This window comes from Triturus cristatus, chromosome 3_1, assembly GCF_964204655.1.
Source record: "Triturus cristatus chromosome 3_1, aTriCri1.1, whole genome shotgun sequence".
Lineage (NCBI taxonomy): Eukaryota > Metazoa > Chordata > Amphibia > Caudata > Salamandridae > Triturus > Triturus cristatus.
In genome coordinates, this window is record NC_140583.1 from 672,579,560 (window position 1) to 672,595,362 (window position 15,803).

Below are 15,803 nucleotides of genomic sequence, written 5' to 3' on the forward strand. Positions count from 1 at the left end.
TAATGGTTGCGTGGAAAAGGATGTTTCCCCTCCCAGTGTGGTCGGAAACCATGAGTCGCCCCAGGCGGAAGGGGTGGATCCGATGATGAGGACCTCCGTCTTGTCCGAGCTCAGTTTCAGGCGGCTGTTCGTCATCCATTCGGCGATGGCCTTAATTCCTTCGTGGAGGCTGGATTTGGCGGTGGTGGGGGCCTTGGTGAGGGAGAGGATCAGCTGGGTGTCGTCGGCGTATGAGACGATGTTGAGGTTGTGTGATCTGGTGATGTTGGCTAGCTGTGGTTCCATGTAGATGTTGAAGAGTGTTGGGCTGAGGGACGATCCTTGGGGTACGCCGCAGATGATCTTGGTGTCTTCAGAGCGTAAGGGGGGGAGGCGGACACTCTAGGTTCTGCCGGTGAGAAAGGAGGTGGTCCAGTCCAGTGCTTTGTCGCGGATCCCTGCTTTGTGGAGGCGTGTGCAGAGGGTGTGGTGGCAGACAGTGTCGAAAGCGGCCAAGAAGTCCAGGAGGATGAGGGCCGTGGTTTCTCCGTCATCGCCCTGATGTCGTCGGTGGCGGCCTTGAGCGCTGTTTTGGTGCTGTGGTTGCTGCGAAATTCGGATTGGGATGGGTCCAGGATGTTGTTCTTTTCGAACAAGGAGGTCAGTTGCCTCTTGATGACTTTCGCCGGGAACGGGAGGAGGGAGATGGGCCGGAAGTTCTTGAGGTCCTTGGGGTCAGCTTTGGGTTTCTTGAGTAGGGCGTTGATCTCGGCGTGCTTCCAACTCTCCGGGAAGGTCGCGGTCTCGAAGGAGCTGTTGATGATCTTGCGGAGATGGGGTGCGATGGTGGAGCTTGCTTTGTTGAAGATGTGGTGCGGGCAGGGGTCAGATGGAGAACCGGAGTGGATGGTGTTCATGATTTTGATGGTGTCTTCGTCATTGACGTGGGTCTAGGAGAGCAGGGGGTCGATGTGGCTGGGGCGGTGAGTCTGAGGCGTCTGAGGTCTCTGTGTCTGTCGGGGGGGGCATGGTTGCTGAAGCTGTCGTGGATGTCTGCGATCTTGTGATGGAAGAAGGTGGCTGGGGAGTCGCAGAGGTCTTGTGATGGCGGGATGTCGTTGGAGTTGGAGCTGGGGTTGGAGAGTTCCTTCACGATATTGAAGAGCTCTTTGCTGTTGTGTGCGTTGTTGTCGATGCGTTCTTTGAAGGAGGTCCTTTTGGCGGTTCGGATGAGTTGGTGGTGTCTGCGGATGGCGCTCTTGTAGGCTGTGTTGCTGTACGGTGTCTGTTCGTTGTGCCACTTCTTCTCGAGCCTGCGGCAGGCCTGCTTGGATGCTGGAGGTTGGCGGTGAACCAGATGTCTTATCTGTCGGTGCATCTGTTCGAGGGTTTCTTGATCGCGGCGAGAGTGTTGGCGCAGTCGTCGATCCATTGCCTGAGCTTGAGGGTGGTGGAGTCAGTGTCGGTAGTGTCCGTTGGTGGGTTTTGGGCAAGGGTGGTGACTAGCTGGTCTTCGGTGACTGCTCCAGCTTCGGTGGGGTGCCCGTTGTGTGCAGTGGTGCATGGTAGGCTTCTTGAAGGAGAAGTGGACGCAGCGGTGGTCGGTCCAGTGGTGTCCGGTGGTGTGGCTGAAGGTGACATGGTTGCTGGCTGAGGAGATGGGGTTGAGCGTGTGTCTGGCAGAGTGGGTGAGAGTCGTGACGAGCTGTTTGAGTCCGAGGTTGTCGAGGTTGTCGAGCAGGGTGGTGGAGTTGCTGTCGTTGTTGTTCTCGAGGTGGAAATTCAGGTCTCCGAGGAGGATGTAGTCCGTGGACGCAAGGGCGTGCGCGCTGACGAAGTCGGCGATGGAATCACTGAACTGCGGTCGGAGGCCTGGAGGTCTGTAGATGAGGGTTCCTCTGAGGGTGGTGTTGGGGTCGGTGTGGATCTGGAAGTGCATGTGTTCGGCGGTAATAAGTGTGTCATCAGTGCTGGTCGAGATTCTAAGGGTGTTTCTGTAGACAATGGCGATTCCTCCTCCTGCTCCGTTGGTGCGGTCCCTGCGGGTGATCTTGTAGCCATCCGGGATGGCTATGGCGATGTTGGGTGCCAAGGAGGGGTTCATCCAGGTCTCCGCCAGGAAGGCGACATCTGGGGAGGTTGAGTCGAGAAGCTCCCAGAGTTTGATGGCGTGTTTGCGGGCGGAGCGGGTGTTGAGCAGAAGGCATTGGAGGTTGTTGTGACCTACCCCGGTGGGTGTGGTGGAGGTTTGTAGGCTGGTGTAGTTGCAGTTCCGGCAGGAGAAGTGTCCATGGGTGTGCATCGGGGTGGCCCGGACGCAGGTGTGTAATTGGCCGGCATTGAGTGCGTGGAGGGAGCTGGGATCGTAGCAGCGTCGGGTGTCATGGTGTTTGCAGGGGCCAGGGGTTCTGGAGCTGGGCACGATCCAGTCGCGGAAGGGCGCAGACAGGTTTGTCTTAGGCGCAACTTCGGCGCGCCAGCGCTGCGCCCGCTGCGCGCGGCCGCTGCAAGGGGAGGTGGGAGGGAGGAGCAGCTGGGAGGTGAGAGCGGACAAATGGGCGAGCGGGGTGGCGAGGCCGCAGGGGACGCAGCGGCAAGAAAACTGGAAGGTAGAACGGCGTAGGATGCAGAAGGCAAAAGGGCACAATAATAGTACAAAAATAAGGAACAAGGGGGAATAAAACCAAATACAACACAAGAGCAGAATGCACAATCACAGCCGGGCAGGAAAACAGGAGGTTAGAGCGGGCAGAGGGTGCAGAAGGGCACAATAGCAGTACAAGAGGAAAAGGAGGAATAAAACCAATAAATCCAATAAAAACCAATTACAGTACAATACAAGAGCAAAACCTATGGCCTACCACTGGCCACCAGGGATGAGGCGCAGGTGGTAGCCTGTGGGTGGAGGAGGGCCTCGAACTTCCGTCAGCAGCGGCAGCAGTGGGCTCAAGGACACGGACACACAGGTGGTGCTGTGCGGCGTGGGGAGCGACCTGCTTCAGTTGTTTTTCAGCATATAATGCAGAAACTTTTTCAGGGTATGGAAAAGGTCTTGTGTTTCCAAGATGACATTTTGGTGGTAGGTGGGTTGGAAGAAGAGCATGACGACATATTGAAGGAAGTTTTGTTAAGAATTGAACAGCAAGGATTGACTATCAAAAAAGATAAATGTCAATTAAGGAAAAACAAGGGGGATGAAGGGTGTGGCTAAGCAGCCAAGATAGCGGACGCAAACTAGAGAAGCTCCGCCACAAGCACTTGTTATCCTGGCGATTCCTATGCCACCAGAGGCCATCCCCACCTAAGAGGCGAGAAAAGCAACCACCTTGGGGGCTGTCATACTGGTTGGTGCTGGAGGTACGTACCTAAAGCAGTGTTTCCCCATAGCTGCAAGGAGGCCTCTGTGGGCAGTGGCATACGGAAGGCTGCCTGCACTTCTGGTGCGGAGACGATCCCACAGGTCCCTCCCTGCCCAACCGCTCTGCTGAGAACAGCGATCCGAAGGCAACTGGATGCTGTGCCGAGTAGCGCCCTACGGAGCTTGCAGGCAAGTACGAACCTGGGGATCGGTGGAGACCTGCACAGGGGCCGGCGGGCCCACCCTCCTCCGACTCCGTAACTGCTGTGTCATGGCCTGTTGAAGACTACGGGGGACCATTCGAGTGGCAAAGGTGCCCCCCTGCTATCCTGAAATGAGGTGAGGAATTAGGCAGCAGTGGGAGTGACTGAGTTGGGCCCAGTGGTTGGTTCGGGCCCAGGTCTGGTGCGGCGCTCCTACCGTCGGCCACAAGCGGACTGGTGGGTGATTCCCCACTGGCATCCCTGCAACTGCTACCTTTGCTTCTCTCGATGGCCGAGGGTGTGTAGCGGGGGCTGGGTGGTGCCTTAGGTGATGAGGAACAGCTCGGGGTTCGGCTCAGGCCCAGGCCTGGTGGGGTGCTCTCTTTACTTGGCCAGCCACTTGCCACTCAGATTGCCATGACACGAGGTGGGGGGACAGGCGTCGACAGGCTCGACCAGTGGAAGCCCGGGGTCCGGTTCGGGCCCAGGCTTGGATTACTACCTCCCCTCCCCACTCCGCTGGCTGCTGGCAGTGGGATCACTCTATATCTAATCCACTCACCATTTGGCGCCTGCTGAGCGGCACAGACAGGCAGACAATATTGGGCAAGGGGCAGTCCCCACTCATTACAATGCTTTCCCCCACCCTACAGGCACTGGGGGGTTTGAAGGGGAGGGGGACGGGTGGAGGCAACTGGGCTGACATTCTGCCACATTCAACCTCTGGTTGGACTGTAGGGGATTAGGGGCCCTGGGGGCCATATTACGCCCCCTACTGACCGTACTTTCCCCCCTTTCTGGTCACCCTTGGTTGATGACAGGCGGTCTGCCGAGTCCATGCCAACAGCCCAGCAGTGGGTGATAGGATGATTAAATCCCGCCACCACTCAAGGGGCAACTCCCTCTCCACACCGGACGGCTCGTACCGCACACAGACAGCTCAAAGCAAGGACACCCTGCAGCACTCACTGGCCACAAAGATGGAGATCACTGCAAGCTGGTAGAAAAGGTGCGGGCTAATGAAGTAGCACTGACAGAGCTGAGGCCCATTGCCAGCTCAAACACAACTTCGATACACAGCCTAATGGACAGGGTGCAAGTGCTGGAGGAGCGGCTTGAAGATGCCGATAGCCACTCCAGGTGCTACAATGTACGCGTGGTGGGGCTACCAGAGGATGTGGAGTGCCGGTACCTGGTGGCCAATGCAGAACGCTGGTGGCCAATGCAGAACGCTGGCTGAGAGAAATGCTGCCAGATGACGCCCTGTCATCCCAGTTCGTGGTGGAGCGGGCACATAGAGTGCCGTCCCGAAGACCTCCCTCAGGGGCGAACCCCAGGCCCTACCTGATTGGACTACTGAATTTCAAGGATAGGGACTCAGTCCTACAAGAAACACGCAAGCTAAATGAAGTCAAGGTCCAAAACTCACGGGTCATGCTGTTTTCATGTACAGAGATGCAGAGGATCCTTTCAATCCATAAAACAGCGCCTCCACACATTAGATGCAGCAGGCGGCTGAGCAGACGTCGAGAAAGAGCCCGACAGGCCTCACCCAACACAATGCCGGACTTGGAGCAGATAATCGCTGAGCGGCAAGAGGCACTACAGGTGGCTGCAACGATTGGTGATCGTGCGCACACTTCAGATCAGGATGCAGGATCCACAAAGTCAATAAATGATGAAGACTCCTCTCACTCTTGGCCTGATGGGCTTGGTTCACCATCCCTGCCAGTGGTGACGCCCCAAACATCGAATGACATCGCCTGACAGTCCATAGATTAGGAAATGATTTGTTGGACACTTCTGAACACTGCAGAGTTTGGATCCCCTTGCTGACTGAACTGTCGATGGGAAGGTCTGGCAGACTATATACTATAGCATGGAACACAACATCTTGGTGTCGCAGGGTGGCCGGGCGGCCATGGGACACCCGCTGAACCTTACGAGGCCGTGCCCCATGATGTAACACTAGGGCTATCAGGATTCACCACTACTGCATCAGCTGCCTTGAACACTATGTAACATTGTTTGATGCATAATGCACCCAAGACTTGGTTTGGGTTGACCCACGTTCTGGGTCTGCTCAGATACTGTTGTATGTGTTTCATTATTTGTCTACCATTTTTGTTCACACAGCCTCCTTCAGGACAACCACCACTCGAGACCCACACATTCAACTGACCATAACTAACATTGCACGATCGGACCTTCCACATCCCCCTCATAATGCGCACAATCGCACTCAGAAAGCATGGCACAAACAAACGTAATCACCTGGAATGTAAGGGGCATCCACTCACCAGCTAGGGGATACTCCATCTATTCATATCTGTGGCGTAGGGCCACTAACATAGCGCAGCTACAAGAAATACACATAACACAGCCTGAGCCATCCGTCTTCACATGGAAATGGCGAGGACAAGAATTTAGCACAAACTGTTCCGCACATGCAAGAGGCTCGCTAATATGGATCAAGGCGGGGACAGCCTTTGCAGCAGACGAGGTGTAGACTGACCCGGATGGCAGATACGTCTTTGTAAAGGGCCGCTTGAATGGGAAATCATCTTGATATGGTCCATATATGCCCCGAATGGGGACCAAGCTGCATTTCTCCGTCTCCTTACACATCTGCTTGCACCCTGGAGCGGGATTCCCTGGTTGCTAGGTGGGGACTTCAACTCAGTACTAAACACTGCCCTTGACCGTTCATTTCCTCCTCTGACATGCACAGCCGCCTCCTCGAATGCACTAGCCTTGAACAACTGGCTAACATCTTTAATAGATGTTTGGCACCATCGCAATACAGACACCCGCATCTACCTTTCTATTCTCATGTCATTTCACGTGCGGTTGGATCGCCTGATAAGTTCACCCTCACTATTCCCTCATGTCAAGCACACAGAAACCTTGGTCGCACACACTCTGATCACAATCCCCAACTCCTGCAGCTCAGCTGGGATGCCGGCCCACCTCCGGTTCCCACCTGGCATCTTCAACAGGTGGCACTAGAGGGCAAAGCGTTCCAGGCTTCTCTTGGTGCAGTCACGAGGGAGTTCTTTGACAACAATGCGGGCACCTCACACAGAGCGATACTTGAATGGGAGGCGTTTAAAGTAGTCCTTAGGGGACACAGCATGGGCATCACATGAAACATACGGAAACACCTCTCTCAGGAAATAGTGAAGGTGGAAAGGAGGTTGTTGCCCTGTCAGAACCATGTGGCTTCATGTACGGGAAGTCTGCGCTCCCTGAACACAGTGCGCAATGAGCACATCGAGCTGCTAGAGTGACTAAGGTGGCTAAACTATGCAGCACACTCAGCACAAACACACGAAACATCTGACAGGCCCGGGCGCCTATTGGTGTGGGTGTTATGTGAGAAACACCCTAGGCACCCTATACATTTCTTAAACACCGCGGCAGGATCCGAAGTATACACTCAGCATGAAATAATTGCAGAGATGACAAGACATTACAAAGAACTATATGGAAGCACCGTTCCGCATGACCGGGAACGCATGGCTGCTTTATTGAGCTCTATGCGTCTACCCAAGATAACTCCAGACCAGAACGCTTCATTAGATGCCCAGCTTGATCAAGACGAGATCAGGGAAGCTATAGCGGCATTGGTCAGCGGTAAAACTCATGGCCTTCACGGGTTGCCTGCAGAGTAATACAAAGCATATGCAGGGACCCTCACCTCGCACTTGCTCACACTGTACAAGGCTGGCCTGGAAGACACGGCTCTAGCTGGCTTAATGGCTGAAGCGTGACTAGTTTCACTCCCTAAGCCCGACAGGGACCTCAAGGAGTTAGGCTCCTACCGGCCCCTGACCCTTTTAAACACAGGCTATAAGATCCTAGCAAAGCTCCTAGCGGACAGGCTGTCATTAATTCAATCCCTAGTGCATACAGACCAGAATAGTTTTGTACCAGCGCGGACACCTCCCTGAACTTGTGGCGCTTTTTCAGAGTTGCTCGGTATGCACTTGATCCCTGGCCACGCTCAGGCTGTCTCATACTGGATCTTTAAAAGCCTTTTATACTCTGGAATGTTTGTTTTTATTTACAGTGCTACAGTGCTATGGGTTTGGGGAGACTTTCCTCACTATGATTCGGCTCCTATACAACATGCCAACGATGAGAGTGCAGACAAGCCGTGGAACGTTATTTCTGCTGCTTTTCTCACTAGCCATCGAACCCCTGGCAGCAGCTAACCGAGAGCAAGGAGAGGGATGGGGTATTACGCTGGGTGATGGTGTACATACGATCTCACTATACACAGACGACCTTCTAATATACATCAAGGGTGTGAATTTGATTCCCGACACAGTGGAGCAGACTCTGGGAGACTTTGCAACGCTCTCTGGGATGAAAGTAAACACGTCCAAGTCCTGCCTTTTCCCATTCAATATGACATGTCCAGACTCAAAATACAATACACCCTCAACAATGTTGGCAGGTGCAGACCTTCCGCTACCTGGGGGTGTGTGTATACCATCGGCAAGACGACTTATTAGAAGTTAATCTAGGCAGGGCGGTGACTTCGATCCACTCTCAAATTACCCTTTGGAGTGCACTTCCGTTGCCTATTATGGTCAGTGTGGCCTTGCGCAAAATGGTAGTATTGCCGCAACTTCTATATTATTTCTCTAATCGGCCCCTGTTTGTACCTCCATCTTTTTTCCAAACACTGGAGAGAGTAGTGAGGGGATTTACTTGGGGAGCATCTTGCAACTGAGTGTCGCTCCAGAAGCTCTACCTCCCGACTAATCAAGGTGGGCTAGCATTGCCCAACCTGGAGCATTATTACTTGCAGCGCAACTGCAATAGGATAGGTGACCCGCTGGCTCTCGGAGCGACACCTCTCGGGCATAGCGACTGACTCTCCGCCCCTATCACATCTTGGTCTCCTCACATTGTTTTATCTATGTCATAGACAGAGACCTCCAGAGCAATTACTACTTTACGTGGCATATAGATGCCACTGCAGAACTTTGTTTCTGACGCGTCATACAACGCCATACACCCCTGCGCTACTGTTGCTGGGTACCCCCAAAGGGTCTGGGGCTATCACAGCCCACGAATTGTGCCACCTAACAGAGGGAGGGATACAGGACATTTGGAATCTGTACCTTAACAGTGAACTTAGGTCGTTTGCCTGCCTGGTGGGGAACAACGAGCTCCAGCCAGGGCAATTCCTCATATACCCTACAGTCACAGCAGTGCTGAGCAAACATTGGGGTGACCTGTCAAGTAAGCTCCCAACACATCCATATTTACATGTCATGGGGCAAGGACAGCATTTAATTAAAGGGTTCACCGTCGCCCTTAGACACCACGTAGCGACAATATTGCTTCCTTTGCGCGCAAGTTGGGAGAGAGACCGTCAGCGCCCTTTCACAGACTCCGAATGGAACAGAGTGCTGGAAGGACCAAATAGCATCCCACACAACATGCGTTTTCACCTAATTCAATACTTTATAACGCAGAGGGCCTATCTCACACCAGCGAAGATCAATAAGTACTATAACCGCACGGACATTGCCTGCCCACAATGCTTCTCGGCTGACGTAAACTTGCTCCACATGGTATGGGGCTGTCCCCGATTGGAAGAATATTGGGAATCTTTTGGGCTTTCCCTTAGTCGCTGCATGGGCTGCGACGTGCCCCTATGCTGGGAAACTTGCATCCGACATATCTATAGCGGAGCTAAGGATCAAAAGGTGTCCTCCCATTTCATTGCCCTGATAGTTGCTAAACGCCTAATCAAAAGATGGCGATCACCTGCGCCTAATGTAGCTCTAGCATGGCAGCTCTTGTTGTGGGTCTGGGCCACAGCAGAAAGTGTTGCGCTGGGACGCCATAATGAGTGAACTCTAGGAAACAGACGGGACCCCTGACGCTGGGCCAGAGACTGCTCCAGATGAGTAGTAACCCTAGCAACTGGAGGGGCGAGGCAGCTGTCTCTACTGACGATCAGAATAGGCACAACTTTGATGTATTTTGCAGGCTGGGAAGTGGAAACACACTAATGTGCATTTGTTGTCTCTACTCTTTGCATGGGATGTGGGATGGGATGTGGGGAGAAGAATGGTCGGAGCTGTGAGCACCCTGTTAGTTGGAACTCACACTCCCAGTTATGTTTTAGTTGTCCCCAACATTATTATCCATCTCCCGTGTTGTTAACCCTCACTGCAGTATGCCAACTACCGTACACTGGGCGAATGATGTGACCCACCAGCCATTTGTTTATAATACATCAGAAAACTGACTGAAACATACATTGGGAAGCATATGAATGTGCACAGAGGCGTTCTTTACAAGATGAAATTACTTCTTGCATGTACCATGAATGTATTGTTCACATTATGCAAGCAGTATACGCCATACTGCAGATGATTACTGTGGCAGATTGTTGATCCCGAATGTAGTTAGACGATAGTTCAGGTGTTGATGAAGAGAAAAAACTAGAGGTTGTTGAGATTTGTGATGCAGGCAAGTTTGCCCTGACTGCGGGAAGACTGACAGCAAGCTGCGGCAGAAGATGAGATGTAGGATAAATTGAAACATTTCATAAGTGATGGTTGGAGTCGAGAAGCTGAAGAGAGTGAGAGAATGAAACCCTATAGTGTGCTTGAGGAGGAGTTGAGTATTTGTGGCTTCAAAATATTGAGATGTAGCCGAGTTGATCCTCCAAGAAGTTTGGGAGGGAGATTCATTGACATGGTACATGATGAAGGTCATTTGGTAAGGAGTTTGACAAAAAGAAGATTGAGACAGTTTATTTGGTAGGTGGGGATGGATAGAGAGGTCGAGGAGAAGGTGAAAGATTGTTGTGCATGCAGCAACAGTGATAAGAGCAAGATATGTAGAAAACCACCTTTGAGTTGTAGGGAATTGCCTTAGAAACCATGGGTGCATTTAGCTATGGAATTTATTTTGGTCCAGTGAAGAGAATAGGTAGACCGAATAGGTTTTTGGCTGTGATTGTTGATTATCATAGTAAGTGGTTTGTGGTAAAAGGAATGGAGCATATAAACACACAGTGTGTGGTGGAATTTTTGAAAGAGGTTATTATGGAGGAGGAGATTCCTAGGGTGTTAACCACGGATAATGGAGTGCAATTCACTCCCGTGGTAATGAATGACTTCTTGATCAAAATGGGAATTATACATGAGAAGGTGGCATTGTTCAGGACACAAGCTAATGGTTTAGTTGAAGGGGAAATCGCATTATAATGGAAAATATTCAGTTGTCAATTGCCAATGATTTATCTTGGAGAGAGGAATTGGACAAAATGATTTGGTCTCATAGGATTACTCCTCATTCTATGATGGGTTTGTCTCCATTTATTGCACTCAAAGGGAGAGAACCAGCTACCAAGGAATCACCTATGTGGTTGCAGGATAAAAGACAGGTGTGGGTTGATTGGGAAGCCATGAAAGTGAATGTGGAAGAAAAACAAAGGGTGAATAAATGGTGTTATGATGACAGGAAAAATGTGAAGGAAATGTGTTTGCAAAGTGGTGATTGTTAGAAAGGGGGAGATCAAATATTCTCAACCCCAGAGGGTGGTTGATGTAAGGTTGATGTAAGGAAAATTTTTATGGTGTTGGAAAATGGAAAGGAATGGAGTTTTGAAAGTATGAGTAAGGTGGGTAGGCCTAATATGTAATAATTATATTGTTATTCTACTACCATTTTTGATGGTTATATTGATATGTATATACTCACATATATATTGAATGTTAAGACATATTTTCCTATAATATTTTTTGTTGGGAGACGTTTTTGGGAAATGTTTATCTGTTTGGTTGTGTTAATTGATCTGTAAGGGGAAGATGTGTAGGAATATTTACTGCTTACATTTTATGTAATATAGAATGGGGGGGAGTGGAAGATTCCCGAGCTGGCAGTTATAGAGTTTGATCTGCCGGATCAGCCGAAGCGCCTGAGCCGCAAGGGCAGCCCTCTCCATACGCCGAACTCCACTGTACACTGCGGCGCCGATCTTCGTCGTCCAGGCCACAGCCTAGACCACCACCTCAATGGCTCCCCTCACGAGGTTTCCAGCTCAAACGGGCACAGCACACAGCCGAAGGTTGCGCCCCTCCAGGGACACGATTTCAGGCGCAAATAGGATCGGAGGGAAGGATAATTGCAGGATAAATGATCAGGCTGGATGGAGCTCGCCTAGCACACGTCCACCATCTTGGCTGCCAGGCCACGCACCCTCCACATGAAACTATTTTTATTTATATTTATATAAAAGTTTTGGTGTTTTGGGCTACTCTGTTAATCACCATGCTATATGTTTGCCACCAAACAAATAAAATTGTGGCAATTGATTTCTTTGTTGAGCAATCCTAACAAATAGTTGGTGTAATTACATTTATAAATGTAAATCAAGTTCCTTTTCTTGGCACCTGGGACATGATGACAACCTGGGACATGATGATAAAGATCACATACTCTGGAGCATCATGGATAAAAAAGCTGTCTTGCTAAATGTTGGGAGCCCGGCAGACTTTGATTTTGACAGCACCTTTGTATTTTGCTGGTGCACTAAAAGTTCCACGCTCTCTCTGTGCTTAAATTACCAAATTACTTTTAGGTAATACTTCCCAAAAACAAACTAGTGCGCTTAAATAGTTTGGATCCCTTAGGGAATTTTAGGAATTGTGCAGCATAAATGCCGAGTTATAACCCTTTTAAACAAAGTATTAGTCCAGTTCATACTACCAGATTTATTTTACATCTTTGCTTTTTTAGGAATTTTATATGGCACAATGACGATGGAGCTTGGAGGGAAAGTCACCATTGAGTGCGAAAAAAGCAGTTATGTGGCAGAACTGGACTTCAAACTTAAGGTAATTTTATTGGCTCTGACGTTCACATGGTCCCTGTTTGTGAAGACAGTCACCTCCATAACCACCACAGCATCCCGTTTCTGCTTGACTTCAGAAAAGATCTCTGTGCGCCTGTGTTTAACCAGCTGGTGAATGTGAAAAAATAATGATGTCCAACATTTCATCATAAACATTCAGTTTTTTCTCTTCATTAGTTAATTTTTCTGTCCTTGGATTGTTTTGTATGCCATTTTGTTACATTTAAGATTTAGGATCAGTCAAAGGGACACATTCTGCCATCACTACTCATTTTTTCAGGATTCTGCCATCCTGCCACTAGATGTCACTCACAAGAGCCCTTCACAAATCTGATTTTATATCAGTATAGGTCAATAAACACATCAACACTTACCATACTTAGTTTTGCTTCACCTTTTAGTCCAGGTTTCTGTTCCACTTCCCAGATGCATTATGGTCCTTGTAGTTTCCTCTGTCCTCCGACCATTACTAAATCTCATCCTGGTAGTGATTTCCTGTTCACTAGCTTGGTTCTTGGACCCGTTGTCATTCTGAACCCTTTATTTTTGCATTCTGGATCCTTCTCTGTGTTCGCACCAATCCATACTCCGTTCCCCTTTCTTCTGTCTCCTGGTTTCCTTGGTCTTTACCCTGATCCAGGTCCCAGTTGAGCCTTCCCTTCATTGGTGGTTCCCAGATTCCCTGCACCTCGTTAAATCCATGCGCCTCGGTTTCTCCCTGCACCTCCTGCTTTTTCAGCCCTGAGTGCAGAGTGCAGTGGCTTGTTCCTGACTTCTGTTGGGTCTCCTTGTGCTCCTGATGCTGTTATTACAGGTTTATCCTTTGATTCTGTTTACCTTATTCTCCTTATCCATTTTCATGTTTTTGGCTATTTGTAGCATTTGTTTCTGTCCCTTGTGTTTTTTTTTTTGCATTTCTGTTCCCGGGTTAGCCATGGATCATAGTATTCTGTCTGCATTCTTCTTGATCTGCACCGTTATATGCAGACTCCTTGCCTTGTGTTGTGTTTTCCTGTTTGTCTGCATGTTTTCTGACTTGCCTTGTTTGAGTGTAGATCTTTCTTAGCCTTGTTTTTAGTATTTCAGCTGTGTGTATTTCAGTCCTGTCCCACACACTGATTTCCGTCCAGTTCCTGTATTTACATTGTAATCCTGATTGTCCTAGTTTCCAAGGGTGCCAATTAGATTCCAAAGCTTGTGCCATGGGCACAGAAGAACAACCTGCACGCCTCTTCCATGGGAGCTACTGGGTGTCTCACAGAACCATGTGAGATTCATTTTCTCCTTATTTTCAGATATGATATTATCATTTCACAGAGCGATCATTTCTGTGGATCAGACAAACTAGCATTTATGATAGTTTGTCTAACAATTCCCTGCTTTACCTTCCTGTTGTTAGTACTTGTGTTTAACCTGCAGACCTCTAGTTTCCTATTCACTGCTTGTTCCAACCTGCTTCAGTCCTCCACTTCTGTCCTACATCCTTCCAGCTTTCAAGTACTCTATTTTTTATATTACACTCCAGTTTGTGGTATCCAGGTTAGTTGTTATACCAGGGTGTGTGTTCTAGAATGTAGGAGGAGGGCCAGCAGTTGGAGATTGTACCGGAGACTGATGCCAGCCTTCTTCTTGCTCTCATTAAAGTATTATCTACTGCAATTTGACTGTTTGTTCCCAAACAGTTAGCCAGTTCTGTCCTACTCTCACCCAGCTAGCTGCCTGACAGAGCACCCTGCTAGTTCTCTGACCCATTTTCCTTTTGGATGGACAGATTTATTAACAAACACAAGCAACTTAGCGCCAGGACACCCTCGGGTATAAGTGCGCTTTATAAGCTCCTACTAATAATAATAATAATAATAATAATAATAACTTCAAAAGATCTGACTTTATCAAGCTGGTGCAATAGTTATTTTATTTTAGCAAATTCTACAAAAATAAAAGAACATCATAACACCTAATCATGGCTGTCATATGCTTTCAATAGCAATTTGATATTTAAAAAAATTAACGTGATGTGTTCATTTTACTACTGATGTTTTTTAAACAAGAAAGCCTTTCAGCTGTGCTCTGCATTTTGGTATCACTACAGGTAAGGAAACAGGATTAGATGAAGAAACAACCAAGCATTCAAACTGAAGGTAGCTGCCATCTTGCAATGTCACTTACATACTTTATAAAAGCAGCTTCAAAAGGTGATGGAAAATCAATCAACTTAAGTGCAGGCACCCGAAGTTTAGGCAAAATAAACAGCAGTCATTTACAGGTAAAAATACTTTGAACCAGCTTTGTCACTAAAGAGAAAGGAGGTATTTTAGCTCGATGAGAGCAATGTTCACAGGCTTTGCTCAAGCACACTCAAATTGAAGATAGCGAATGAGTAAAGGTGACTGACCCATCATCACAGACTGTATGCTGTGGTAGGCAGAAGCAACATGTGAAGCATTATTTAAAAGACCAAGAGATGAAGTTTGCTGACCAAAACCACTCAATGTACTAATATGTATCAATTGTTTGTAAAAACAATAGTTGGCGAGACAGCTAAAGCATTCTACTCAGCCAGACCTAAAAGAGTTGACAGCAGATTATGTCTGCCAGGCAAATATAAATGCCTGTTTCCTGCCAATATTCTGTGAATGTACAGTTATGACTTTGGTTTCCAGATGTCCTCTTCTTTGAACATGATATTCATTACTTTTATAACTATCTCTCCTAGGACATTTCCAAAGACTGAAGCATATGGTTCGGAGGTCACCAGGTGTGATAAATAACCCGAACCATGCTTACCCATTAAAATGGAATATAACGTGCACATTTTGACACTTTATGCACCAAAATATGAGTGTTTTGGTATTTTCTGGCCCTTTTCCCCATGTTTGATTTTGGCAGGTGTTATCAGCTTAAAGTAAGACCTTGACCCTAAGGTAGGAGATCCACACCCAGTAAATAACTCTTTTTCTAATTTTTTTACTTGAAAATGAGACAAAACAAGCCGAATCATTATTCAATGATTTAAGACACTGACTTCCAAGTTTTTTGCCTTTTTCCAGGACTTTTCCCCAGGTTTCACCTTCTCCACTATATTCAAGGAACACTGCAAGAGTATAATAATTATTACACAGTTCATAAGTCTGACTCTTGTGCAAGCTTCTGCCTGCAGAGGGTTTGAAATTGTGTCCTAAACTTAGGCCTGAGAAGAAAAAAACAATGGTGCAAACTTCATCCCAGCTGGTAATTAGGGGGTGTAATGAACATCACACCACTTGTTATTGCTACCTCTGAGCAATTGTGTTGCAGCAAGGATCGTAAATTACAGTGGCATTCTTAACCAAGGCATATATATGTAACTCACGTATGGAATGGAATGATAATG

At 48.5% G+C, this 15,803-nt stretch overlaps 1 protein-coding gene across 7 annotated transcripts in view; it reads left to right on the top strand.

Moving 5' to 3' along the window:
• The window catches only part of OSBPL5 (oxysterol binding protein like 5), a 1,218,591-nt gene that overhangs the window by 1,082,658 nt on the left and 120,130 nt on the right, over positions 1 to 15,803 (top strand). For all 7 annotated transcript variants that reach the window (XM_085644727.1, XM_085644725.1, XM_085644728.1 and 4 more), the window contains one exon: positions 12,316 to 12,413. In XM_085644727.1, coding sequence (XP_085500853.1) covers positions 12,316 to 12,413 — 98 coding nt within the window. The remainder of the gene's footprint in view (positions 1 to 12,315; positions 12,414 to 15,803) is intronic.